A 27,855-nucleotide genomic window follows, 5' to 3' on the forward strand; every position below is an offset into this window, starting at 1 on the left:
ACCTTCGTCTGCTATATTCTTCTTTTTCAGAACCACCTGAAATCGATATGAAGAATTTCCCAAGTCATACCGTATATGTTAGAGCTGGTTCAAACCTTAAAGTTGACATTCCAATTTCTGGAAAACCACTGCCCAAAGTGACTTTATCAAGAGATGATGTCCCCCTGAAAGCAACCATGAGATTTAATATTGAAGTTACTGCAGAGAACCTGACCATTAATCTCAAAGAAAGTGTTGCCGCTGATTCTGGAAAATATGAGATCACTGCTGCCAACTCCAGTGGAACAACCAAAGCATTTATTAACATCATCGTACTGGACAGGCCTGGTCCCCCGACTGGCCCTGTTGTTATTAGTGATATAACTGAAGAAAGTGTGACTCTCAAATGGGAGCCGCCAAAGTATGATGGAGGAAGTCAGGTTACCAATTACATTGTACTCAAGAGAGAGACAAATACTGCAGTGTGGGCGGAGGTGTCTGCAACAGTTGCAAGAACTGTGATTAAAGTCATGAAACTGACCAAAGGAGAAGAATACCAATTCCGCATCAAGGCAGAAAACCGCTTTGGTATCAGTGATCACATAGATTCGGCTTATGTGGTTGTCAAACTGCCATTCAGTAAGTTGTCAAACTTTTCAAAGATCCCAAGTTTTCATTTACATAAATGTTTTAAATATTTATATTAACCCACGGGATTTCTCTCTTTTGTAGCAACACCTGGTCCACCATCTACACCATGGGTTACTAATGTTACTCGAGAAAGCATCACCGTGAGCTGGCATGAACCAGTATCCAATGGAGGCAGTGCAGTTACAGGCTATCACCTGGAAATGAAAGATAGAAACAGTATATTATGGCAAAAAGTTAACAAAATGGTCATCCGCACAACTCACTTCAAAGTCACAACAATCAGTGCTGGACTTATTTATGAATTCAGAATATATGCAGAAAATGCTGCTGGTGTTGGAAAACCCAGCCATCCTTCTGAGCCAGTCCTAGCCATAGATGCCTGTGGTATGTATTTCATGAGGATGGTTCTGACTATTTAAAAATGCAAATCTTATTTCTACAAAACAAAATAATGTTGATATAAGTGCCACTAATCTGCTTTCCCTTATTACCATAGAACCACCAAGGAATGTTCGTATCACTGATATTTCAAAGAATTCTGTCAACCTTTCATGGCAACAACCAGCTTTTGATGGAGGAAGCAGGATTACAGGCTATATCGTTGAGAGACGAGACCTTCCAGATGGCAGATGGACCAAAGCCAGCTTCACCAATGTTATTGAGACTGAATTCACTGTCTCTGGCTTGACTCAGAATTCCCAGTATGAATTCCGTGTCTTTGCTAGAAATGCTGTAGGTTCCATCAGTAATCCATCTGAGGTCGTAGGCCCCATTACATGCATCGATTCTTATGGTAAGCATTTTTAGCACTTTGAATCCCAACAGCAGTTTAACTCAATATCTTTCTTATTTTTCTTGGTTCTAATTCATAAAAATAACTTTCATTATGCACCTTAGTTATATTTTTAGAATTTTAGATTTCTAATCCATAAAAATAACTTTTATTATGCACCTTAGTTAGAAATTATAACCTAGCTGAGCATCTTAAGAAAATTCTTTAAACTCTCCAGGCCTCTTGACTTAACCATAAAACGTGAGATTTGGACTACAGAATATCTGAAGTTCTTTCCAACTTCAACATTTTGTGATTCTTTGGTTGTAAGAGTTGGTGCTTTCACTCTTATTTTAAATTATCAAAGTCAATCATTAAAAACCACAGTTGAGTGCCCAGAGGTGTTTGTTAATGATGATATTAGCTAGCAACAGCTGGTATATACTGAGTGCTTGCCTTGAATTCTCTCCCTTAGTTCTAACGCCCCTAAGATTAGCCCATTTTACAAAAGAGAAACTGAGGTTTGGAGTGCTTGTATAACTTCCCCAACCTCAAACAGCTCATTAGTGATAGACTGGGAATTCAAACGGATAGGTGCCGGAACTCTCTGTACATTGCTCTGTCCGAAATATACATACTTGACCATTTTGGAAAATAGGTGGCATATTCAACTCAACAGTGGTTTAAAAATTAAAGTTTCATGAGAGTTAGGTACCCTGTGACAGTTTTTTCTAAAAGTTCTCCATTTTCAAGGAGGAGTCTCTGTGATGTCTGGTCAAAAGTATCCACTCCCATCTTCATGCTGAGAATTTCAGGGCTGCTCTTCATAAATCAGGCTTTGTGGACCCTGCATCAGTATTTGTGAGACTATGAGGCAAATCAAATTAATTTCTGTTCTTCAAAAATTCTAAGCAGCCTGGCAGAAAATCTGTCCAGTAAAGTATGTAGCCATTTGAGCAGAGAATTCAGACTTCAAGGGTCTGACCTGAACTGCCCACACCTGGATACCGGTGAACTGGGAAGGGAAAATAAAAAGAATCGGAGGTAGAGGAAGAAGATAGAGAACCTAGAGTGAAAAAAAAAAAATGTATAATGCAGGTTCTTCAGTGATGTTCTTACTACTATATCCCATTTCATCACTGGACCCAAACACCTAATAGACTTTAAAGTACATTTTAAATGAATTTAAGTCCCTGTGCGATTAATGCAGTGTCATTGGGGTTCGGCGCTTGCCCATATCTTTCTTCCCCATCTGGGATAGAAAAGAGGCTTGTAAAATTTAAATGTTTAAAATAATAGGTAAATAGGATTAGAACTACCATGTGTGTATATATATATATCTCATTTTAAAAAGGCCAATGACCTTATTTTGAAGTTCACAATTATTTTTTTTCCTCTTGATTTTTTAAATATGTCTCATCTGTTTTTCTTGCAGGTGGACCTGTAATTGATTTACCTCTAGAATATACAGAAGTTGTCAAATACAAAGCAGGCACATCTGTGAAGCTCAGAGCTGGCATCTCAGGCAAACCTGAGCCTACAATTGAGTGGTATAAAGATGATAAAGAGTTACAAACCAATGCACTATTGTCTATAGAAAATACCACTGACCTTGCATCTATACTCATCAAAGATGCAACTCGCCTTAATAGTGGAAGCTATGAATTAAAACTGAGGAATGCCATGGGCTCAGCCTCAGCCACCATCAGAGTGCAAATCCTTGGTAGGTACTGAATACAGGCCAACATCGTATTTTGTTGGCCTAAAATTCAATAATTTTAAATAATAACCTTTTCAAAAATACTAACATATTGTTTTGTTCTTTCACTGACAGACAAACCAGGACCTCCAGGCGGACCAATTGAATTTAAGACCGTCACTGCTGAAAAGATAACTTTTCTCTGGCGGCCTCCAGCAGATGATGGCGGTGCAAAAATCACTCACTACATCGTGGAAAAGCGTGAGACAAGCCGTGTCGTATGGTCTATGGTGTCTGAAAATTTGGAAGAGTGTATCATTAAAACCACCAAGATTATCAAAGGAAATGAATACATCTTTCGGGTTCGAGCTGTGAACAAATACGGAATTGGTGATTCACTGGAATCTGATCCAGTGGTAGCAAAGAATGCATTTGGTGAGACATTATTCCATTAGAAAATTGAAAGCAAACACTTCAATATTTTAAAAATAAATGTAAACTCTTCTAACTTGTTAATTTGTTTCCTTAGAATGATTTTCACTTTCTTTCATATGATATCTCCTCTCATCATCTTTTTCACAAGGTGGAAAGTATAATAAATGAAATTAATATTCTTGGATAAGACTAAAAGATTAAAAGATAGAATATATCAGTAATGTTGACCTTTTGAACTCATTTTCCTTTTCCTTTCTAAATAGTTACACCAGGGCCTCCAAGCATACCAGAGGTGACAAAGATTACCAAGAATTCAATGACCGTTGTCTGGAACAGACCAGTTGCAGATGGTGGTAGTGAAATAAGTGGCTATTTCCTTGAGAAACGAGACAAGAAGAGTCTAGGATGGTTTAAAGTCCTAAAGGAGACTATCCGTGACACCAGAGAGAAAGTGACAGGGCTCACGGAAAACAGTGACTATCAATACCGAGTTTGTGCTGTAAATGCTGCCGGACAGGGCCCATTTTCTGAACCATCTGACTTCTACAAAGCTGCAGATCCTATTGGTAAGTGCTCATAAATGCAGCATCTTCACCTATGTCTTTTTTCATGTCACTAAATTGTGTGTGGTTATGTAATTACTATATTGTAAATGGCCATTCCAGATCCTCCGGGCCCACCGGCTAAGATAAGAATTGCAGATTCAACTAAATCATCCATCACTCTTGGCTGGAGTAAACCTGTCTATGATGGGGGCAGTGCTGTTACTGGATATGTTGTTGAGATGAGACAAGGAGAAGAAGAGGAATGGACTATTGTCTCTACCCAAGGAGAAGTCAGAACCACAGAATATGTAGTATCTAACCTGAAACCTGGAGTCAATTACTACTTCCAGGTATCTGCTATAAACTGTGCTGGTCAAGGAGAACCTATAGCAATGACTGAACCTGTACAAGCTAAAGATATACTTGGTATGTACCTACTGGTATGATTATGTTTTTATTTTTCTTATTAGAGTACTTCCAAGAAGTCACTCATTTTCTTGCTTTAAAATTCATTGTATTTGTTCATTTTATGTCTACAGAGGAACCAGAGATCGACCTAGATGTGGCTCTCAGAACATCTATTATAGCTAAAGCTGGCGAAGACGTACAAATATTGATTCCCTTTAAAGGCAGACCTCCACCTACTGTCACATGGAGAAAAGATGAGAAGAATCTTGGCAGCGATGCCAGATACAGCATTCAAAACACTGATTCATCTTCATTACTCATTATTCCTCAAGTAACTCGTAATGATACAGGAAAATATATTCTCACAATAGAAAATGGAGTTGGCGAACCAAAGTCTTCAACTGTAAATGTTAAAGTGCTCGATACACCAGCCGCCTGCCAGAAACTACAGATTAAACATGTTTCTCAAGGCACAGTCACTTTGTTCTGGGATCCTCCTCTCATTGATGGAGGATCTCCCATAATTAATTATGTCATTCAAAAGAGAGATGCCACCAAGAGAACATGGTCTGCAGTGTCACACAAATGTTCTAATACAACCTTTAAGGTAACAGATTTGTCAGAGAAAACTCCATTCTTCTTTAGAGTTCTTGCAGAAAATGAAATTGGAATTGGGGAACCCTGCGAAACCACAGAGCCTGTGAAGGCTGCCGAAGTACCAGCTCCTATACGGGACCTCTCGGTGAAAGATTCAACGAAGACATCTGTTATCCTGAGCTGGACCAAGCCTGACTTTGATGGTGGTAGTATCATCACAGAATATGTTGTAGAAAGGAAAGGTAAAGGAGAACAAACATGGTCACATGCTGGCATAAGTAAGACATGTGAAATTGAGGTTAGCCAACTTAAAGAACAGTCAGAACTGGAATTCAGAGTGTCCGCCAAAAATGAGAAAGGACTGAGTGATGCTGTCACTATCGGGCCAATCACAGTGAAAGAACTTGTAATTACACCTGACGTTGACCTGTCAGAAATCCCTGGGGCACAAGTCACTGTGAGAATTGGGCATAACGTGCACCTCGAATTACCTTATAAAGGAAAACCCAAACCATCTATCAGTTGGCTGAAAGATGGTTTGCCATTGAAAGAAAGTGAATATGTTCGTTTCAGTAAAACTGAAAACAAAATTACTTTGGATATTAAAAATGTCAAGAAGGAAAACGGAGGAAAATACACCATTATTCTTGATAACGCAGTTTGTAGAAACTCATTTCCCATTACAATCATCACACTTGGCCCACCATCAAAGCCCAAAGGTCCCATCCGATTTGATGAAATCAAAGCTGACAGTGTCATAATGTCATGGGATGTGCCTGAAGACGATGGAGGAGGAGAGATTACCTGTTACAGCATCGAGAAGCGGGAAGCTTCACAAACTAATTGGAAGATGGTGTGTTCAAGTGTTGCCAGGACAACTTTCAAAGCTCTTAATCTAGTCAAAGACTCCGAATACCAATTTAGAGTAAGGGCAGAAAACAGATATGGAGTCAGCCAGCCACTTGTCTCAAACATTATTGTGGCAAAACACCAGTTCAGGATTCCTGGCCCTCCAGGAAAGCCAGTTATATACAATGTGACTTCTGATGGCATGTCACTAACTTGGGATGCTCCAGTTTATAATGGTGGTTCAGAAGTCACTGGATTCCATGTTGAAAAGAAAGAAAGAAATAGCATCCTCTGGCAAAAAGTTAATACATCACCAATATCTGGGAGAGAATATAGAGCTACTGGATTAATAGAAGGCCTGGATTACCAGTTCCGTGTGTATGCTGAAAATTCTGCCGGCCTAAGCTCACCTAGTGACCCAAGCAAATTTACCTTGGCTGTTTCCCCAGTAGGTAAGCGATCGAGCATTATTCACATATATTTAATTTGTCAACTGAATGTGTTAGTAACACACAAATCAAATATTGCTTTTCTTCCACAAATCACCTTCTCACATATCTTCTTATCACTAGAGAGCTGGTTAGGTAAAGGAAGGGAGATGACTTTAAATCAGTCTAATAAAGTAATTTCAAGTTATTTTTGAAGACTATGATATAAAAAATTGAAATCAATGACTAAAATGAGCTTGTGGAATTTGTTGGTTTCATTTTTCTTCCATTGATGATTAAGAGTTGATTGCAGAAATAATGATGCAGTTAACTTCCATATAATTTTTTAGATCCACCTGGCACTCCTGACTACATTGATGTCACCCGAGAAACTATCACACTTAAATGGAACCCACCTTTGCGTGATGGAGGCAGTAAGATTGTGGCATACAGCATTGAGAAACGACAAGGGAGTGATCGTTGGCTTCGATGCAACTTTACTGATGTCAGTGAATGTCAGTACACAGTTACAGGACTTAGTCCTGGGGATCGATACGAGTTCAGAATAATTGCTAGAAACGCTGTTGGAACTATAAGCCCACCTTCACAGTCTTCTGGTATTATTATGACAAGAGACGAAAATGGTAAGCATTTACAACTGATTTCCAGTAAGGCTAAGAACACTCACGTTTAAAAAAATACTTTTAGTCCATTGTCTATACAATGGGAACAAGAACATCATTTCATACAGATTACCTGAAGTTGTTATGTGGATGAATTAGATTGTCTACCTTTCAAATGAAAAGAAGAAAAAAAAATGTAATTGGCCATGTCTGTTATTTCTCTCCATTCCCATATAAATAGTGTGCAACTGGGAATGAGTTTTTAGCTTTGTAATTTCAGTCATTTATAATAAGTAAAGAAAAAGGTTCTGAAGAATAACTGTCCATCTTTACTAAAGTTATTAAAATACAACGTACATCCAACAGCATAATCATTGCCTTGCTTGAGTGCAGATGATAGCCTTGTACAGGAACTTGTTTAAATATGCAGCAGTATTTGGAAGTAAATAGTCCATAAAAGTTTTGTTTCTCTTTTTATAAATGGCAACGCAAGCTAAATAACATGACAAACAATAACAAAGGAGATAACCTAATATTATGTAAATGTTTAACCCCATAATCTAAATTCTCAATTATCAGTCTTGCTTTCAGAATAGCCTTTGATAATACAGAACAAGCATTACCCTTCCAGGCTTTATGATATGGGGCTAATAAAAAACATGTTTATTCATATTTTTATCAAGACAAATTAATACATATTATTTCTATTTCTTTTATAGTTCCACCAATAGTAGAGTTTGGCCCTGAGTACTTCGATGGCCTCATTATTAAGTCTGGAGAGAGCCTTAGAATTAAAGCTTTGGTGCAAGGACGACCAGTACCTCGAGTAACTTGGTTCAAAGATGAAGTCGAAATTGAAAAGAGGATGAATATAGAAATAACCGATGTCCTTGGATCCACCAGCCTCTTCGTTAGACATGCTACTCGGGACCATCGCGGTGTATATAAAGTGGAAGCCAAAAATGTATCTGGCTCTGCAAAAGCAGAAATTACAGTGAAAGTGCAAGGTACTTCTCAAATAGCTTCTTAACCTTACAAATTATGGGACTTAGATTAGAGGCAGGCCTGATTGCATTATAATGGACAAGAGAAAAGAAAATAACTCTGGAACTTCTTTCTCATAGATACCCCAGGAAAAGTCGTTGGGCCAATAAGATTCACAAACATTACTGGCGAGAAGATGACCCTCTGGTGGGATGCTCCGCTCAATGACGGCTGTGCTCCCGTAACCCACTACCTCATTGAAAAACGAGAAACCAGCAGACTTGCTTGGGCGCTCATTGAGGATAACTGTGAAGCCCACAGCTATACCGCCACCAAACTAATAACTGGCAATGAATACCAGTTCCGCGTTTCTGCAGTTAACAAGTTTGGCGTTGGCAGACCACTTGATTCTGACCCAGTGGTTGCTCAAATACAATACAGTAAGTGTCTATTTTTACAAAGTAGTACTGTCATAAGATTAACTTCCAAGCAAACATGTCTAACTGGTTTCTTTCTTTCTTTGTTCTCATTTTACAGCTATACCTGATGCCCCTGGCACTCCAGAACCTAGTAACGTAACAGGGAATAGCATTACCCTGACATGGGCAAGACCAGAATCAGATGGTGGCAATGAAATTCAACATTATATCCTTGAAAGGAGAGAAAAGAAAAGCACACGATGGGTGAAAGTGATCAGCAAACGACCAATCTCAGAGACAAGATTCAAAGTCACTGGTCTGATAGAGGGCAATGAGTATGAATTCCGTGTCATGGCTGAAAATGCTGCAGGAGTAGGACCTGCCAGTGGTATCTCAAGATTAATCAAATGTAGAGAGCCAGTCAGCCCACCAAGTGCTCCCACTGTGGTCAAAGTGACAGACACATCAAAGACAACTGTGAGCTTAGAATGGTCTAAGCCAGTGTTTGATGGAGGCATGGAAATAATTGGGTATATTATTGAAATGTGCAAAGCTGACTTGGGAGACTGGCACAAGGTGAATACAGAGGCATGTGTGAAAACAAGATATACAGTCACAGATCTACAAGCGGGTGAAGAATACAAATTCCGGGTTAGTGCTATCAATGGTGCTGGGAAAGGAGACAGCTGTGAAGTGACTGGAACAATTAAAGCAGTTGACCGATTAACAGCTCCTGAGTTAGACATCGACGCAAACTTCAAGCAGACTCATGTCGTTAGAGCTGGGGCCAGTATTCGCCTTTTCATTGCCTACCAAGGTAGACCTACTCCTACAGCTGTCTGGAGCAAACCCGACTCTAACCTTAGCATTCGGGCTGATATCCATACCACAGACTCCTTCAGCACCCTCACTGTGGAAAACTGCAACAGAAATGACGCAGGGAAATATACCCTTACAGTAGAAAACAACAGTGGTAGTAAGTCAATCACATTCACCGTAAAGGTGCTAGACACTCCAGGCCCACCTGGCCCGATTACCTTCAAAGATGTGACCCGGGGATCTGTCACACTGATGTGGGATGCCCCTCTCCTTGATGGTGGTGCCAGAATCCATCACTATGTGGTAGAGAAACGAGAAGCAAGTCGCCGTAGCTGGCAGGTTGTCAGTGAAAAATGCACTCGTCAGATCCTCAAGGTCAATGACCTGACAGAAGGCGTTCCATACTATTTCCGTGTTTTTGCAGAAAATGAGTATGGTGTTGGTGAACCCTATGAAATGCCAGAACCATTGGTAGCTACAGAACAGCCTGCTCCACCTAGGAGACTTGATGTCGTTGACACAAGCAAATCCTCTGCAGTCTTAGCTTGGCTTAAACCTGACCATGATGGAGGCAGCCGAATCACTGGCTACCTGCTCGAAATGAGACAAAAGGGATCTGACTTCTGGGTTGAAGCTGGTCACACCAAACTGCTGACTCTCACAGTGGATCGCCTGGTTGAGAACACGGAATATGAATTCCGGGTGAAGGCCAAGAATGATGCTGGTTACAGTGAACCCAGGGAAGCCTTCTCTTCTGTCATCATCAAGGAACCTCAAATTGAGCCCACTGCTGATCTCACTGGAATTACCAATCAGCTCATAACTTGCAAAGCAGGAAGCACATTTACCATCGATGTGCCAATCAGTGGCCGTCCTGCCCCCAAAGTTACATGGAAGCTGGAAGAAATGAGACTAAAGGATACAGATCGAATGCATATCACAACAACAAAAGACAGAACCACCTTGTCTGTAAAGGATAGCATGAGAGGTGACTCTGGAAGATACTTCCTGACCCTGGAAAATACAGCTGGTGTCAAAACATTTACCATCACAGTTGTAGTCATTGGAAGGCCAGGTCCAGTAACTGGCCCCATCGAGGTCTCATCTGTCTCGGCTGAATCATGTGTCCTTTCATGGGCTGAACCTAAAGATGATGGAGGCACTGACATTACTAATTACATAGTTGAAAAGCGTGAGTCAGGAACAACAGCCTGGCAGCTTGTCAATTCCAGTGTCAAGCGCACTCAAATTAAAGTCACTCATCTTACAAAATACATGGAATATTCCTTCCGTGTCAGTTCAGAGAACAGATTTGGCGTCAGTAAGCCTCTAGAATCAGCACCAATAATTGCTGAGCATCCATTTGGTAAGAAAAATAAAAATCATATTTCAAAGTCTCTATTATTAAATGTTTCCCCTGAATTTTATAAAATTGTATTTATATTTGATGCCTTTGTTTATATTTAGTCCCACCGAGCGCTCCTACCAGACCTGAAATCTACCACGTGTCTGCCAACACCATGTCTATTCGTTGGGAAGAACCCTATCATGATGGTGGCAGTAAAATCATCGGCTACTGGGTTGAGAAGAAAGAACGTAACACCATTCTTTGGGTGAAAGAAAACAAGGTGCCATGCTTAGAGTGCAACTACAAAGTGACTGGTTTGGTAGAAGGACTGGAATATCAGTTCAGAACATATGCACTCAATGCCGCAGGCGTTAGCAAAGCCAGTGAAGCTTCAAGACCTATGATGGCTCAAAACCCAGTTGGTATGTATCAAAATTTAAGGGTATATTTGTTTCGTGGCATAGCAAAAGCAGTAGCAGTAGTAGTAGTAGTAGAATTCAGAGTTGTATTTTTTAATCTTATTTTTGCATCCTTTCCAGATGCACCAGGAAGACCAGAGGTGACAGATGTCACAAGATCAACAGTGTCACTGATTTGGTCTGCACCAGTGTATGATGGAGGCAGCAAGATTGTGGGCTACATCATAGAGCGTAAGCCAGTCAGTGAAGTTGGAGACGGTCGCTGGCTGAAGTGCAACTATACCATCGTATCTGACAATTTCTTCACTGTGACTGCTCTCAGTGAAGGAGACACTTATGAATTCCGTGTATTGGCCAAAAATGCAGCAGGCGTAATTAGCAAAGGATCAGAATCTACAGGGCCTGTCACTTGCAGAGATGAATACGGTAAAAAAAAAAAAAAAAAAAAAAAATACTCAATGTTCTCCCTTTAAACTGTCACAATTTGTATGAAATAAACTGTCATGTATTCATTCGCATTTGTTTTGCCTATGACAGCTCCACCCAAAGCCGAACTGGATGCCAGATTGCAGGGCGAACTGGTTACCATCAGAGCAGGCTCAGATCTTGTTCTTGATGCCGCAGTTGGTGGCAAACCTGAACCCAAAATTATCTGGACCAAAGGGGACAAGGAACTAGATCTCTGCGAAAAAGTCTCTTTGCAATATACGGGCAAAAGAGCAACTGCTGTGATTAAGTTCTGTGACAGAAGTGACAGTGGAAAATACACCTTAACAGTGAAAAATGCCAGTGGGACCAAGGCTGTGTCTGTTATGGTCAAAGTTCTTGGTAAGTATGTCAAATGTTCTTTTATTTTTATAGCACTTTCAAGGGTTGACAGAAAGAAAGATCTTTATCATTGCTTGTCATTACACACATTTCAGATTCCCCTGGCCCATGTGGAAATCTCACCGTCAGCAGAATAACAGAGGAGAAGTGCACTTTAGCCTGGAACCTTCCAAAGGAAGATGGAGGAGCAGAAATGACTCACTACATTGTGGAGAGACGTGAGACTAGCAGGCTCAACTGGGTGATTGTTGAAGGCGAATGCCCAACACTATCCTATGTAGTTACCAAACTCATCAAGAACAATGAATACATATTCCGAGTGCGCGCGGTAAACAAATATGGCCCTGGTGTGCCTGTTGAATCACAGCCAATTGTAGCCAGAAACTCATTCAGTGAGTATTGACACTTTTAAACAACTTGGTAATTGAAATGTAATGGAATCGGGAAGGGGTTGGGGGGAAGAGAGCGGTTATATCCATAGCAATTCTGACCCTTATTTTCATAAAACTATAAACAGCTATTCCATCACAACCTGGCATTCCTGAAGAAGTTGGAGCTGGCAAAGAGCATATCATCATTCAGTGGTTAAAACCTGAATCTGATGGTGGCAATGAGATCAGCAACTACCTAGTGGACAAACGTGAGAAGAAGAGCTTGCGCTGGACACGTGTCAACAAAGACTATGTAGTGTATGATACCAGGCTGAAGGTGACGGGCCTGATGGAAGGTTGTGATTACCAGTTCCGGGTGACTGCAGTAAATGCTGCTGGTAACAGTGAACCCAGTGAAGCTTCCAACTTTATCTCATGCAGAGAACCATCATGTGAGTTCCAAGAATCATACCTAAACTAATACCCATTAAAACTTTATTACAAATAATTTTCCAAAATGCCACTTCCAAGAACTTGTAGAATGTGTAAATGGTCTAGAAAGGCATATGCTTATTAGAGGGATCTCAAATATAGTCTAAGTCAGAGAACATTTTAATTACTACTTCCGTTGATAAGTTAGTAATTACATTGCTCAAAATTGTTGCATTATTTTTTAATCTCTGAAAAAAGTAATTATTCTGCTACCAATATGAGAGAGATATATTTTACAAATCTTCCAAAGAATAGAGAAAAATGCATTGTAGTGATGATAATTACTGAAAAGAAAAAGACAAAGTCTCTTTTAAGAAGAGGCTTAGCACAGCATAGTTTCTAGTATTTTAATAAGTATCTAACAGAAGAACTGTCACAAGAGCTTCAAAAATAAGTGTCAAATCCTTGTACAGAGTTTGAGCCCAAGAACTAAGGAATAAATCATTGGGACTGAATAGGGGAAGTAGAAGAAACTGATTTTTGTACTCATTAGAAATGTAGAGGTGACAAGTGATATTAATGCTGTGAAAGCTGAGCAACTAAAGTCCCTGAGAAAGGACACTTTAAACAATGAGCTTAGCTAGAATACCATGTAGCTAGCCAAAGTAACAGGGAAAAAAATCTACATTTCTAAAGGAGTTTAATTCTTAAAATAGTAATAATAACAATAATAATAAGTGATACTATAGCATACAGTACTGTCCTGTAATATCGGAAGAACCTAGGTACAAAAATTATCTTGGTGAATGTGGACGAAGAACAATAATGCCTCTGTGACTCTTAAAAACCAAAAATACAAATCTCAAAACTTCTTTATTTGTGTAATTTCTGCATTCCTCTTTTAAAATTCCATAGATACCCCTGGACCACCTTCTGCTCCAAGAGTTGTGGATACCACCAAGCACAGCATTAGTTTGGCATGGACCAAGCCCACATATGATGGTGGCACTGACATCATAGGATATGTTCTTGAGATGCAAGAGAAGGACACTGATCAGTGGTACCGAGTACATACCAATGCCACAATAAGAAATACTGAATTCACTGTGCCAGACCTTAAAATGGGCCAGAAATACTCCTTCAGAGTTGCTGCTGTGAACGTGAAGGGTATGAGTGAATACAGTGAGGCCGTCGCCGAAATTGAGCCCGTGGAAAGACTAGGTATTTATAATATAAGATTTTAGGTGAATTATTTTCATCATACCTGTTCATGAATTAATTTTTGACATTTACTTTCCAGAAATACCAGATCTTGAGCTTGCAGATGATTTAAAGAAGACCGTGACTGTCAGAGCTGGGGCCTCATTACGCCTGATGGTGTCTGTATCGGGAAGACCACCTCCCGTCATTACATGGAGCAAAAAGGGCATTGACCTTGCAAACCGGGCAATTATTGACACCACTGAGAGCTACTCTTTACTTATCGTGGACAAAGTTAACCGATATGATGCTGGAAAATACACCATTGAAGCTGAAAATCAATCTGGCAAGAAATCAGCAACAGTCCTTGTGAAAGTATATGGTATGTATTTGTCTGAAAATTGATGCTGTGAGTACATCCTCTAAAAAGATACACATTGACCTATGATTCGTCACCTCTCTAGAGAGGAACTATGTTGCGTATATTTTCCTGCAAAAAATAAAAAATCTATTAACCAATTAGACAAATAAGAAGTATGGCTCTTTCAATCTACTTTTTAGATACTCCTGGTCCCTGTCCTTCAGTGAAAGTTAAGGAAGTATCAAGAGATTCTGTGACCATCACTTGGGAAATCCCCACAATTGATGGCGGAGCTCCAGTCAACAATTACATTATTGAGAAACGTGAAGCTGCCATGAGAGCATTCAAAACAGTAACTACTAAATGCAGCAAGACCCTTTACCGAATTTCTGGACTTGTAGAAGGAACCATGTACTATTTCAGAGTGTTGCCAGAAAATATTTATGGCATTGGAGAGCCCTGTGAAACATCTGATGCAGTTCTGGTCTCAGAAGTGCCTTTGGTGCCTACAAAACTAGAAGTGATTGATGTCACCAAATCAACTGTTACCCTTGCCTGGGAAAAACCACTCTACGATGGTGGTAGCCGACTCACTGGATATGTTCTTGAGGCCTGCAAAGCTGGCACCGAGAGATGGATGAAGGTTGTCACCTTAAAACCCACAGTCCTAGAGCACACTGTTATTTCCTTAAATGAAGGTGAACAGTACTTATTTAGAGTAAGAGCACAAAATGAGAAAGGTGTGTCAGAACCAAGAGAGATCGTCACAGCTGTGACTGTACAAGACCTCAGAGGTATGTACTAAATTGCCAAAAAATTAACAGTAATTGTAAAGTAAAATAAAGAAAACATTCAGAATTCATGACACTGTGTCATGAGAAATAACGCTTAAGAATAAATGCCTGATCTCTTTTTCATAGTGTTGCCAACAATTGATATTTCTACAATGCCTCAAAAGACCATCCACATCCCAGCTGGCAGACCAGTAGAGCTGGAGATACCAATCGCTGGTCGTCCACCTCCTGCTGCTTCCTGGTTCTTTGCTGGTTCTAAACTAAAAGAATCAGAGCGTGTCACTGTCGAAACTCATACAAAAGTAGCTAAATTAACCATCCGTGAAACCACTATCAGAGATACTGGAGAATATACACTTGAATTGAAAAATGTAACTGGAACTACTTCAGAGACCATTAAAGTTATCATTCTCGGTAAGCACATATGACAAAGACATAAGCAAGTTGTTGTTGATGTTCAGTCATCCAATTTTGATTTGAAGTGAAAATTAATTTCCTGGATTTCTTTTTCTTTCATAGACAAGCCTGGTCCACCAACTGGGCCTATCAAGATTAATGAAATTGATGCCACTTCAGTTACCATTTCCTGGGAACCACCTGAATTGGATGGTGGTGCTCCGTTGAGTGGTTATGTGGTAGAACAACGTGATGCCCATCGTCCAGGATGGCTGCCAGTGTCTGAATCAGTGACTAGAACAACATTTAAGTTTACCAGACTCACTGAAGGAAACGAGTATGTGTTCCGTGTGGCTGCAACAAACCGCTTTGGGATTGGCTCTTACCTGCAGTCCGAGGTCATAGAATGTCGCAGCAGCATCAGTAAGTCCTTGGGCCCTTCCACCATTCTCCTCACCTCTGATTCTGAATGTTAACAAAAAGGGATTTGTTTTGAATGTGCCCTAATGTAAGTAAAGATAGGTCACAAAATTAACTCAGGGTCTTTCTAAGATTTCTAAATATACTTTTCTTGGAGGTTTTCAACATGGTTAGATTTTTTTTTTTTCTAATGAAAGAAAGAGGAGGAGGGCATTAGAAATGAATAGATGGAAGGGGGCAAGGGAAAGAAGAAAGAATTGAGGGAGGGAAGGAAGGACAGACTGGCTATGTTATAGTGAGAAAAAATACAGAATGCGTGCTTAATAAATGTTTACAAAATTAAAGAAAATGAGGAACAGTAAGAAAAGTAAAAAAATGAATACACTGGAACTATAGTTACGAGAGTCTTATATACCACTTAAAATGGTAAGACGCACTTGTACAAATATATGAGTCTTTATTTTAATTTATTCATATTGCCGTATTGCATTTACCTCTGTTCTGCTACAGATATTCCGGGACCTCCAGAAACATTACAGATATTTGATGTGTCCCGTGATGGCATGACACTTACTTGGTATCCACCAGAAGATGATGGTGGCTCCCAAGTGACTGGATATATTGTGGAGCGCAAAGAAGTGAGAGCAGATAGATGGGTTCGTGTAAATAAAGTACCAGTGACAATGACACGGTACCGTTCCACTGGCCTTATTGAAGGCTTAGAATATGAACACCGTGTCACAGCCATTAATATGAGAGGGACTGGAAAGCCAAGTCGTCCTTCTAAACCCGTCGTTGCCATGGATCCAATAGGTAATACATTTTGTATGTCGAGTTTATTTAGGTATAATTTAATGGAGTAAAATTTACCTTTCTGAAATGCATAATTCTATAAGTTTTGAAAAATGTGCTATTGTATGCCCACCACCACAAACAAAATATAGAATATTTCCATCAGCCCAAAAGTTTGCTTATATCCCTTTGTCATCAATCCGATCCTCCCTACTCCAGCCCTTAGCAGCTTTTGGCAAATAACTTTTTATTCGTCTCTTGAGCCTATTTCCCCCTCTTTAAAATGGGACTCCTGATATATGTCACATCACAGTTAAAATTTTCAAACAAGTTAATATTTCCAACACACTTTAAAAAATGATGATAAATGTAAGTTAGTAGTGGTGATCATAAATAAAGCACACTTAAGACAAAAGAAAAAGCAAGAACTTTAAGTATTTTTAACCAATAAAACAAATGAAATTTTTATAAAACAAAAAAAAATTCTAATGCTAACAGGCCATGTTTCCACAACTCACTGGATTTGTTAGATGGCACAGCTGATTTTCAACTTTGCAGCAACTATAACAATTATGTTGTTGTCTAATTCTTATTCCCAGCTCCCCCAGGAAAGCCACAAAATCCAAGAGTTACTGATACAACAAGAACATCAGTCTCCCTGGCCTGGAGTGTTCCAGAAGATGAAGGAGGATCTAAAGTCACAGGCTACTTGATTGAAATGCAAAAAGTAGATCAACATGAATGGACCAAATGTAACACCACCCCAACCAAGATTCGGGAGTATACGCTAACACATCTACCTCAGGGCGCTGAATACAGATTCCGTGTTCTAGCTTGTAATGCCGGTGGACCTGGGGAGCCCGCTGAGGTACCAGGAACAGTCAAAGTCACTGAAATGCTTGGTACGACATACGATCATTTACTTTCTGCTATAATTGCCTTAAGACTTATTTCCTCCCCAAACAAATACTAATTGTAACTGTACCTTTTTCCCCAGAATATCCTGATTATGAACTTGATGAAAGATACCAGGAAGGTATCTTTGTAAGACAAGGTGGAGTCATCAGACTTACCATACCAATCAAAGGAAAACCATACCCAATATGTAAATGGACCAAGGAAGGCCAAGATATTAGTAAGCGTGCCATGATTGCAACCTCTGAAACACACACTGAGCTTGTAATCAAAGAAGCGGTCAGGGATGATTCTGGCACTTATGACCTGGTTCTGGAAAACAAATGTGGCAAGAAGGCTGTTTACATCAAGGTCAGGGTGATAGGAAGTCCCAACGCTCCAGAAGGGCCACTTGAATATGACGACATACAAGCTCGCTCTGTAAGGGTCAGTTGGAGACCCCCTGCCGATGATGGTGGTGCCGACATCTTAGGCTACATCCTTGAGAGACGAGAAGTGCCTAAAGCTGCCTGGTATACCATTGATTCCAGAGTTCGAGGTACATCTCTGGTGGTAAAAGGCCTCAAAGAAAATGTGGAATACCACTTCCGTGTTTCAGCAGAAAACCAGTTCGGCATCAGCAAACCCCTGAAATCTGAAGAACCAGTCATACCAAAAACACCACTGAGTAAGTACTCTTCCAACCACAACACTGAAAATTCTTTCAGTACTCTTTTGTTTTGAAATAAAAGCCGTCAGCTTACAAGATTTGGGACTGTGCTCTAACACGTGTTTGTTTTCCACTTGTATCTCTAGATCCTCCAGAGCCTCCAAGCAATCCTCCGGAAATCCTCGATGTGACCAAGAGTTCCGTCAGCCTGTCCTGGTCCCGACCCAAAGACGATGGTGGGTCTCGAGTCACCGGCTACTACATCGAACGCAAGGAGACATCTACTGACAAGTGGGTCAGGCACAACAAGACTCAGATAACGACCACCATGTACACTGTCACGGGGCTTGTTCCTGATGCCGAATATCAGTTCCGCATCATCGCACAGAATGACGTTGGCCTAAGCGAGACCAGCCCTGCTTCTGAACCAGTTGTTTGCAAAGATCCGTTTGGTAAGGAGAGAGTTTCTGAAGGGGTTAAAATCAGAGAGGCAAGCCATCTTTGGTCTTTTTCTTTTATTTCAGCAGTAAAGCTGATTTCCTTTTCAATTGTTTAAAATATTTCAGATAAGCCAAGCCAACCCGGAGAACTTGAGATTCTTTCAATATCCAAAGATAGTGTCACTCTACAGTGGGAGAAACCTGAATGTGATGGTGGCAAAGACATCCTCGGATACTGGGTTGAATATAGACAATCTGGAGACAGTGCCTGGAAGAAGAGCAATAAAGACCGCATCAAGGACAGGCAATTCACAATAGGGGGTTTGCTAGAAGCTACTGAATATGAATTCAGAGTTTTTGCTGAGAATGAGACTGGGCTTAGCAGACCTCGAAGAACCGCTATGTCTGTAAAGACGAAACTAACATGTAAGTAGCCATTAGTTCTCTGTTTATGATTTACAAACTAAGTAACATGTTAAAGCTAATTCCTCCTCGGTACTAAGTAGATCTCCAGAAAGCTGTATTGGTGAGCAAGTGTTTGGAAAGAATCACTCACCTTGGCATATGCTCCCGCAGGGAAAAGTTGATACATTCTATAGGAAGCCATTCTAAGCACATAACTTCAGTAGAAGTTAGGTGCAGTGAACTGAGCACATTCCTAGAACAATATCTCCCTGGAATGCAATGTTTTCTTTTTTTAATAGTTCCTAACAAGACATAAAGGGTCAACAAATGTATCCTACTTCAGTGAACTTAAGTAATGGCAAAGATACTACAGATTTATAGAGAATTCCTGTTTTCCCAAAACCCTATACATCGTTAATACCTACCAATCCTAAAGAGAAAAGTCACTCTATATAATAAGAAAATCACTGCAAAGATTTTTTAAGAATTAGACTCATGTAAATCATGGTATCTAATAAAGTGTTAGTCGATAGGATAAATTCATTCCTGATATACAAAGAATAGAGGATTATAGATTCAGTAGTAACAACAATGCATTAATATTATCTTTCCTATCCTTCAGCTGGAGAGGCCCCAGGAGTACGCAAAGAAATGGCGGATGTTACCACCAAATTGGGTGAAGCTGCTCAACTCTCATGCCAGATTGTTGGAAGGCCTCTTCCTGACATTAAATGGTACCGATTTGGTAAGGAGCTCATACAAAGCCGGAAGTACAAAATGTCTTCAGACGGACGTACACATACTCTGACAGTAATGACAGAGGAACAAGAAGATGAAGGTGTTTATACCTGCATAGCTACTAATGAGGTTGGAGAAGTAGAAACCAGTAGTAAACTTCTCCTGCAGGCATCACCACAGTTCCATCCCGGTTATCCGCTGAAGGAGAAATATTATGGGGCTGTGGGTTCGACACTTCGACTTCACGTTATGTACATTGGTCGTCCAGTACCTGCCATCACTTGGTTCCGTGGCCAGAAACTTTTGCAAAACTCAGAACACACTGCTATTGAAAACACTGAGCACTATACTCATCTCGTCATGAAGAATGTCCAGCGTAAGACTCATGCTGGGAAATACAAAGTTCAGCTCAGCAACATTTTCGGAACGGTTGATGCCATTCTTGATGTGGAAATACAAGGTATTTTATTTTCATTTTCAGTATTTTTTATGTTTAAAGGAAAAAAAATATCTTGGGACACATGCTACAAAAACCACCACTATTGTATTTCTCCCAACAGATAAACCAGACAAACCTACAGGACCGATTGTGATTGAAGCTCTATTGAAGAACTCTGTGATGATCAGTTGGAAACCACCGGCAGATGATGGAGGCTCCTGGATCACCAATTATGTGGTGGAGAAATGTGAGGCCAGGGAAGGGGCTGAATGGCAATTGGTGTCTTCAGCCATCTCAGTGACATCCTGTAGAATTGTGAACCTCACAGAAAATGCTGGCTATTACTTCCGGGTTTCAGCTCAGAACACTTTTGGCATCAGTGACCCTCTAGAAGTCTCCTCAGTTGTGATCATTAAGAGTCCATTTGGTGAGTACAACCTCTATAATCTCCACATGGCAGAATTCCATCTTTACATAAAACTCTTTGTAACAGAAATAAATTTTGGAAGGAAATAGCAAGATTCAAGTAAAGCACGCGCGCCTTTTATCTCACTTAAACTGAATTTTTGTATATCTAAAAGGGCTAATATATACCCTATCCCTTCTTCCTTAAAAAGGAACTTTGTATTTTGATAGGTTTCTTAACATAAGGTAACCCATTTCTTTTTTCTGGAATAGCTATTCTTAGTACAACTTTAAGTTGATAACATTTAAAAAAAAAAAAGCTTTTAATAAAGCTGCTTGTTTCACCTCATGACTCAAATCTTATTTGTTTTTGTTTTAAATAGAAAAGCCAAGTGCTCCTGGCAAACCAACTATTACTGCTATCACAAAAGATTCTTGTGTTGTGTCTTGGAAGCCACCTGCCAGTGATGGAGGTGCAAAGATTAGAAATTACTACCTTGAGAAGCGTGAAAAGAAGCAGAATAAGTGGATTGCTGTGACAACAGAAGAAATTCGAGAAACTGTCTTTTCAGTGCAAAACCTTATTGAAGGTCTCGAATATGAGTTCCGTGTGAAATGCGAAAACTTAGGTGGGGAAAGTGAGTGGAGTGAAATATCAGAACCTGTCACTCCCCAATCTGATGTCCCAATTCAGGCACCACACTTTAAAGAGGAACTAAGAAATCTAAATGTCAGATACCAGAGCAATGCTACTTTGGTCTGCAAAGTGACTGGTCATCCAAAACCTATTGTGAAATGGTTCAGACAAGGCAAAGAAATCATTGCAGATGGATTAAAGTACAGGATTCAAGAGTTTAAGGGTGGCTACCACCAGCTCATCATTGCAAGTGTCACGGATGATGATGCCACAGTTTACCAAGTCAGAGCTACCAACCAAGGGGGATCTGTGTCTGGCACTGCCTCCTTGGAAGTGGAAGGTAAAAACAAATCAGTGAACATAAGTATGGTGCTAGATGACATATTATTAATTAGGTATTGCTAAATTATATTCTTTTTTCCTTTTATTCTGATATAGTTCCAGCTAAGATACACTTGCCAAAAACTCTTGAAGGCATGGGAGCAGTTCACGCTCTCCGAGGTGAGGTAATCAGCATCAAGATCCCTTTCAGTGGCAAACCAGACCCCGTGATCACCTGGCAGAAAGGACAAGACCTCATCGACAATAATGGCCACTATCAAGTTATCGTCACAAGATCTTTCACATCACTTGTTTTCCTCAATGGAGTGGAGAGAAAAGATGCTGGTTTCTATGTGGTCTGTGCTAAAAACAGATTTGGAATTGATCAGAAGACAGTTGAACTGGATGTGGCTGATGTTCCTGACCCACCCAGAGGAGTCAAAGTTAGTGACATCTCACGAGATTCTGTCAACTTAACCTGGACTGAGCCTGCTTCTGATGGTGGCAGCAAAATCACCAACTACATTGTTGAAAAATGCGCAACTACCGCAGAAAGATGGCTCCGTGTAGGACAGGCCCGAGAAACACGTTATACCGTGATCAACCTATTTGGAAAAACAAGTTACCAGTTCCGTGTAATAGCTGAAAATAAATTTGGCCTGAGCAAGCCTTCTGAGCCTTCAGAACCAACCATAACCAAAGAAGATAAGACCAGAGCCATGAACTATGATGAAGAGGTAGATGAAACCAGGGAAGTTTCCATGACTAAAGCATCTCACTCTTCAACCAAGGAACTCTATGAGAAATATATGATTGCCGAAGATCTTGGGCGTGGTCAGTTTGGAATCGTTCACCGTTGTGTTGAAACATCCTCAAAGAAGACATACATGGCCAAATTTGTTAAAGTCAAAGGGACTGATCAGGTTTTGGTGAAGAAAGAAATTTCCATTCTTAACATTGCTAGGCACAGAAACATCTTATACCTCCATGAATCATTTGAAAGCATGGAAGAATTAGTCATGATCTTTGAGTTCATATCAGGACTTGACATATTTGAACGCATTAACACAAGTGCTTTTGAACTGAATGAAAGAGAAATTGTAAGTTATGTTCGCCAGGTTTGTGAAGCTCTTGAGTTCTTACATAGTCAAAGTATTGGACACTTTGACATTAGACCAGAAAATATCATTTACCAAACCAGAAGGAGCTCTACCATTAAAATCATAGAATTTGGTCAAGCCCGTCAGCTGAAGCCAGGGGACAACTTTAGGCTTCTGTTCACTGCTCCTGAATACTATGCACCTGAAGTCCATCAGCATGATGTTGTCAGCACAGCCACAGACATGTGGTCACTTGGAACACTGGTGTATGTGCTGTTGAGTGGTATCAATCCATTCCTGGCTGAAACTAACCAACAGATCATTGAGAACATCATGAATGCTGAATATACTTTTGATGAAGAAGCATTCAAAGAGATCAGCCTTGAAGCCATGGATTTTGTTGACCGGCTTTTAGTGAAAGAGAGAAAATCTCGCATGACAGCATCTGAGGCACTCCAGCACCCGTGGCTGAAGCAGAAGATAGAAAGAGTCAGTACTAAAGTTATCAGAACATTAAAACACCGGCGTTACTATCACACTCTGATCAAGAAAGACCTAAACATGGTTGTGTCAGCAGCCCGGATCTCCTGCGGTGGAGCAATTCGATCTCAGAAGGGAGTGAGTGTTGCTAAAGTTAAAGTAGCGTCCATTGAAATTGGCCCGATTTCTGGGCAGATAATGCATGCAGTTGGCGAAGAAGGAGGATATGTCAAATACGTCTGCAAAATTGAAAATTATGATCAGTCTACCCAAGTGACCTGGTACTTTGGTGTCAGACAGCTAGAGAACAGTGAGAAATATGAAATCACCTATGAAGATGGAGTGGCCACCATGTATCTCAAAGACATTACTAAATTCGATGATGGTACCTACAGATGCAAAGTCGTCAATGACTATGGTGAAGACAGTTCTTATGCAGAGCTATTTGTTAAAGGAGTGAGAGAAGTTTATGACTATTACTGCCGTAGAATCATGAAGAAAATTAAGCGCAGAACAGATACCATGAGACTCCTGGAAAGGCCACCAGAATTCACCCTGCCTCTCTATAATAAGACAGCTTACGTGGGTGAAAATGTCCGGTTTGGAGTAACTATCACTGTCCACCCAGAACCCCGTGTAACATGGTATAAATCGGGTCAGAAAATCAAACCAGGTGATGATGATAAGAAGTACACATTTGAGTCCGACAAAGGTCTTTACCAATTAACGATCAACAGTGTAACTACCGATGATGATGCTGAATATACTGTTGTGGCAAAGAACAAATACGGTGAGGACAGCTGTAAAGCAAAGTTGACAGTAACCCCACATCCACCTCCAACAGACACAACATTAAGACCCATGTTCAAACGGCTACTGGCAAATGCAGAATGCCAAGAAGGCCAAAGTGTCTGCTTTGAGATCAGAGTGTCTGGCATCCCCTCGCCAACATTGAAATGGGAGAAAGATGGTAAGCCACTGTCCCTTGGGCCTAACATTGAAATTATCCACGAAGGCTTGGATTATTATGCTTTGCACATCCGGGATACTTTGCCTGAAGACACTGGTTATTATAGGGTCACAGCCACAAACACAGCAGGATCCACCAGCTGCCAGGCTCACCTAAAAGTGGAACGCTTGAGGTACGTCAAACAAGAATTCAAGAGTCAAGAGGAGCGTGAACGGCACGTACAAAAGCAGATTGACAAGACATTAAGAATGGCTGAAATTCTTTCTGGAACTGAAACCGTGCCACTGACACAGGTAGCCCAAGAGGCTCTGAGAGAAGCTGCCATTCTTTACAAGCCAGCTGTAAGCACCAAGACCGTGAAGGGGGAATTCCGACTTGAGACAGAAGAAAAGAAGGAAGAGAGGAAACTTCGTATGCCTTATGAAGTACCAGAGCCACGCAAGCACAAAAAGACCGTCATAGAAGAAGACCAACGCATTAAGCAGTTTGTGCCTATGTCTGACATGAAATGGTACAAAAAAATACGTGATCAATTTGAAATGCCTGGGAAAATTGACAGAGTCGTACAGAAAAGACCCAAGCGCATCCGCCTTTCAAGATGGGAACAGTTCTATGTGACGCCTCTTCCACGCTTTACAGATCAATACAGACCTAAGTGGCGTATTCCCAAACTGACCCAAGATGATCTTGAAATGGTGAGACCAGCTCGCCGGCGTACACCTTCTCCTGATTATACTTTCTATTACAGACCTAGAAGACGTTCTCTCGGTGACATTTCAGATGAAGAATTACTCCTTCCCATTGATGACTACTTGGCAATGAAAAGAACAGAGGAAGAGAGGCTGCGTCTTGAAGAAGAGCTTGAATTAGGTTTTTCAGCTTCACCCCCAAGCCGAAGCCCTCCACGTTTTGAGCTTTCTAGTCTGCGTTACTCTTCACCACGAGCTCACGTCAAGGTGGAGGAAACAAGAAAAGACTTCAGATATTCAACCTATCATATCCCAGCGAAGGCTGAGACTAGTACAAGTTACGCAGAGCTGCGGGAACGGCATGCCCAGGCCTCATACAGACAACCGAAACAACGGCAAAGGATCATGGCTGAGAAAGAGGACGAAGAGTTGCTTCGTCCAGTTACAACCACCCAGCGTCTCTCAGAATACAAAAGCGAGCTTGACCACATGTCAAAGGAAGAAAAGTCTAGAAAGAAATCAAGACGACAAAGAGAAGTAACAGAAATAACAGAAATTGAGGAGGAATATGAAATCACAAAACATGCTCAAAGAGAGTCATCCTCATCTGTGTCTAGACTACTGAGACGGCGGCGGTCCCTGTCTCCAACTTACATTGAATTAATGCGGCCGGTGTCGGAGCTGATCCGGTCACGTCCACGGCCGGCTGAGGAATATGAAGATGACACAGAAAGAAGGTCTCCTACTCCAGAGAGAACTCGCCCACGTTCCCCCAGCCCTGTGTCTAGTGAGAGATCACTCTCAAGATTTGAGAGGTCAGCAAGATTTGATATTTTTTCCAGGTACGAGTCCATGAAAGCTGCTTTGAAGACTCAGAAGACATCAGAAAGAAAGTATGAAGTTTTGAGTCAGCAGCCTTTTACACTGGACCATGCCCCTCGAATCACACTGAGAATGCGCTCCCACAGGGTACCATGTGGCCAAAATACACGTTTTATCTTAAACGTTCAGTCTAAGCCAACTGCCGAGGTTAAATGGTACCACAATGGCGTGGAACTGCAAGAGAGCAGTAAGATTCATTACACCAACACGAGTGGGGTCCTGACTCTGGAAATTCTAGACTGTCACATTGATGACAGCGGAACATACCGTGCTGTGTGCACCAACTACAAAGGGGAAGCTTCTGACTACGCGACCCTGGACGTAACAGGAGGCGACTACACCACCTACGCTTCCCGGCGCAGAGACGAGGATGTCCCCCGATCTGTTTTTCCTGAGCTGACAAAGACAGAGGCATATGCAGTTTCATCGTTCAAGAAAACATCTGAGATGGAAGCTTCCTCTTCGGTCAGGGAAATGAAATCACAGATGACTGAGACGAGGGAAAGTCTCTCATCATATGAACACCATGCATCTGCAGAAATGAGAAGGGCTGCAGTAGAAGAAAAGTCGCTGGAGGAAAAATCCACACAGAGAAAGATCAAGTCAACTTTGGCAGCAAGAATTCTAACCAAGCCAAGGTCCTTAACCATCTATGAAGGCGAGTCGGCGAGGTTTTCTTGCGACACAGACGGTGAACCAGTGCCAACCGTGACCTGGCTGCGTGGAGGACAAGTGATCAGTACGTCCACCCACCACCAAGTGACCACCACAAAGTACAAATCAACCTTTGAGATCTCTTCAGTCCAGGCTTCCGATGAGGGCAGCTACAGCGTGGTGGTAGAAAACAGTGAAGGGAGGCAAGAAGCACAGTTTACTCTGTCTATTCAAAAGTCCAGGGTTACCGAAAAGGCTGTGACATCGCCACCGAGGGTCAAATCCCCAGAGCCCCGGGTGAAATCCCCAGAAGGAGGTAAGCCTCCAAAACGAGTGAAATCCCCAGAACCGGTGACTTCTCGGCCAAAAGTCGTATCACCCACAGAGACAAAACGCACGCCAACAGAGAAAGTTCAGCAGCTGCCAGTCTCTGCCCCACCAAAGATAACTCAGTCCCTGAAAGCAGAAGCTGTTAAAGATATTGCAAAGCTGACCTGTGCAGTCGAAAGTAGTGCATTATGTGCAAAAGAGGTCAGCTGGTATAAAGATGGCAAGAAACTGAAGGAAAATGGGCATTATCAGTTTCATTATTCTGCTGATGGTACCTATGAGCTCAAAATCCATAACCTCACTGAATCCGATTGCGGAGAATATGTTTGTGAGGTTTCTGGTGAAGGTGGAACTTCCAAAACTAACTTCCAGTTTATGGGACAAGCTTTTAAGAGTATCCATGAGCAAGTGTCAAGCATATCAGAAACTAAGAAATCAGCTCAGAAAACTGCTGAATCAACAGAAACTAAGACATTGGCTCAGAAAACTGCTGAGTCAACAGAAACTAAGACATTGGCTCAGAAAACTGCTGAGTCAACAGAAACTAAGAAATCGGCTCAGAAAACTGCTGAATCAACAGAAACTAAGACATTGGCTCAGAAAACTGCTGAGTCAACAGAAACTAAGAAATTGGCTCAGAAAACTGCCGAGTCAACAGAAACCAAGAAAACTGAACCAAAAGCTCCTGAACCAATTTCCTCAAAACCAGTAATTGTTACTGGGCTTCAGGATACAACTGTTTCCTCAGACAGCGATGCTAAGTTTACAGTTAAAGTTACTGGAGAACCCCAGCCAACTGTCATCTGGACAAAGGATGGAAAGGTAACCAGTTCTTAAATGTTCTTTAAGTTTATCTTCTAAAGAACTAAACTCTTCCCTCATCCCCATTTCCCAAATAAAGTTAAAAATTAAATCACTTTTTAAAACTCAAATCATTTACATTCTACAGGCTATTGCACAAGGAGGTAAATATAAACTCTCTGAAGACAAAGGAGGATTCTTCTTAGAAATTCATAAGACTGATACTTCTGACAGTGGGCTTTATACTTGTACAGTAACAAATTCAGCTGGATCTGTGTCCTCTAGCTGCAAATTAACCATAAAAGGTAAGTTGGCTTTTGTTCTTACCAACATTTTTCAGAAGACGATATTAAGGAAACATTTCTAAACACTCTCCCTCACACACACACACACACACACACACACACACACACACACACACACGAGAGAAA

At 40.9% G+C, this 27,855-nt stretch overlaps 1 protein-coding gene across 1 annotated transcript in view; it reads left to right on the forward strand.

Moving 5' to 3' along the window:
- TTN (titin) overlaps positions 1 to 27,855 on the forward strand; it is a 267,443-nt gene that overhangs the window by 235,570 nt on the left and 4,018 nt on the right. Inside the window, exons 277-309 of the mRNA XM_011359980.1 lie at positions 31 to 618; positions 712 to 1,014; positions 1,127 to 1,423; positions 2,838 to 3,125; positions 3,237 to 3,536; positions 3,800 to 4,102; positions 4,202 to 4,507; positions 4,621 to 6,387; positions 6,714 to 7,007; positions 7,706 to 7,993; positions 8,111 to 8,410; positions 8,508 to 10,574; positions 10,676 to 10,978; positions 11,096 to 11,401; positions 11,513 to 11,803; positions 11,899 to 12,195; positions 12,321 to 12,626; positions 13,522 to 13,827; positions 13,907 to 14,188; positions 14,368 to 14,961; positions 15,088 to 15,375; positions 15,481 to 15,780; positions 16,288 to 16,590; positions 17,169 to 17,471; positions 17,567 to 18,151; positions 18,280 to 18,585; positions 18,700 to 18,999; positions 19,601 to 20,176; positions 20,277 to 20,582; positions 20,944 to 21,537; positions 21,636 to 27,061; positions 27,251 to 27,445; positions 27,573 to 27,729. Coding sequence (XP_011358282.1) covers positions 31 to 618; positions 712 to 1,014; positions 1,127 to 1,423; positions 2,838 to 3,125; positions 3,237 to 3,536; positions 3,800 to 4,102; positions 4,202 to 4,507; positions 4,621 to 6,387; positions 6,714 to 7,007; positions 7,706 to 7,993; positions 8,111 to 8,410; positions 8,508 to 10,574; positions 10,676 to 10,978; positions 11,096 to 11,401; positions 11,513 to 11,803; positions 11,899 to 12,195; positions 12,321 to 12,626; positions 13,522 to 13,827; positions 13,907 to 14,188; positions 14,368 to 14,961; positions 15,088 to 15,375; positions 15,481 to 15,780; positions 16,288 to 16,590; positions 17,169 to 17,471; positions 17,567 to 18,151; positions 18,280 to 18,585; positions 18,700 to 18,999; positions 19,601 to 20,176; positions 20,277 to 20,582; positions 20,944 to 21,537; positions 21,636 to 27,061; positions 27,251 to 27,445; positions 27,573 to 27,729 — 19,425 coding nt within the window. The remainder of the gene's footprint in view (positions 1 to 30; positions 619 to 711; positions 1,015 to 1,126; positions 1,424 to 2,837; positions 3,126 to 3,236; positions 3,537 to 3,799; positions 4,103 to 4,201; positions 4,508 to 4,620; positions 6,388 to 6,713; positions 7,008 to 7,705; positions 7,994 to 8,110; positions 8,411 to 8,507; positions 10,575 to 10,675; positions 10,979 to 11,095; positions 11,402 to 11,512; positions 11,804 to 11,898; positions 12,196 to 12,320; positions 12,627 to 13,521; positions 13,828 to 13,906; positions 14,189 to 14,367; positions 14,962 to 15,087; positions 15,376 to 15,480; positions 15,781 to 16,287; positions 16,591 to 17,168; positions 17,472 to 17,566; positions 18,152 to 18,279; positions 18,586 to 18,699; positions 19,000 to 19,600; positions 20,177 to 20,276; positions 20,583 to 20,943; positions 21,538 to 21,635; positions 27,062 to 27,250; positions 27,446 to 27,572; positions 27,730 to 27,855) is intronic.

Source organism: Pteropus vampyrus, unplaced genomic scaffold, assembly GCF_000151845.1.
Source record: "Pteropus vampyrus isolate Shadow unplaced genomic scaffold, Pvam_2.0 Scaffold2, whole genome shotgun sequence".
In the NCBI taxonomy this organism is placed as follows: Eukaryota; Metazoa; Chordata; class Mammalia; order Chiroptera; family Pteropodidae; genus Pteropus; species Pteropus vampyrus.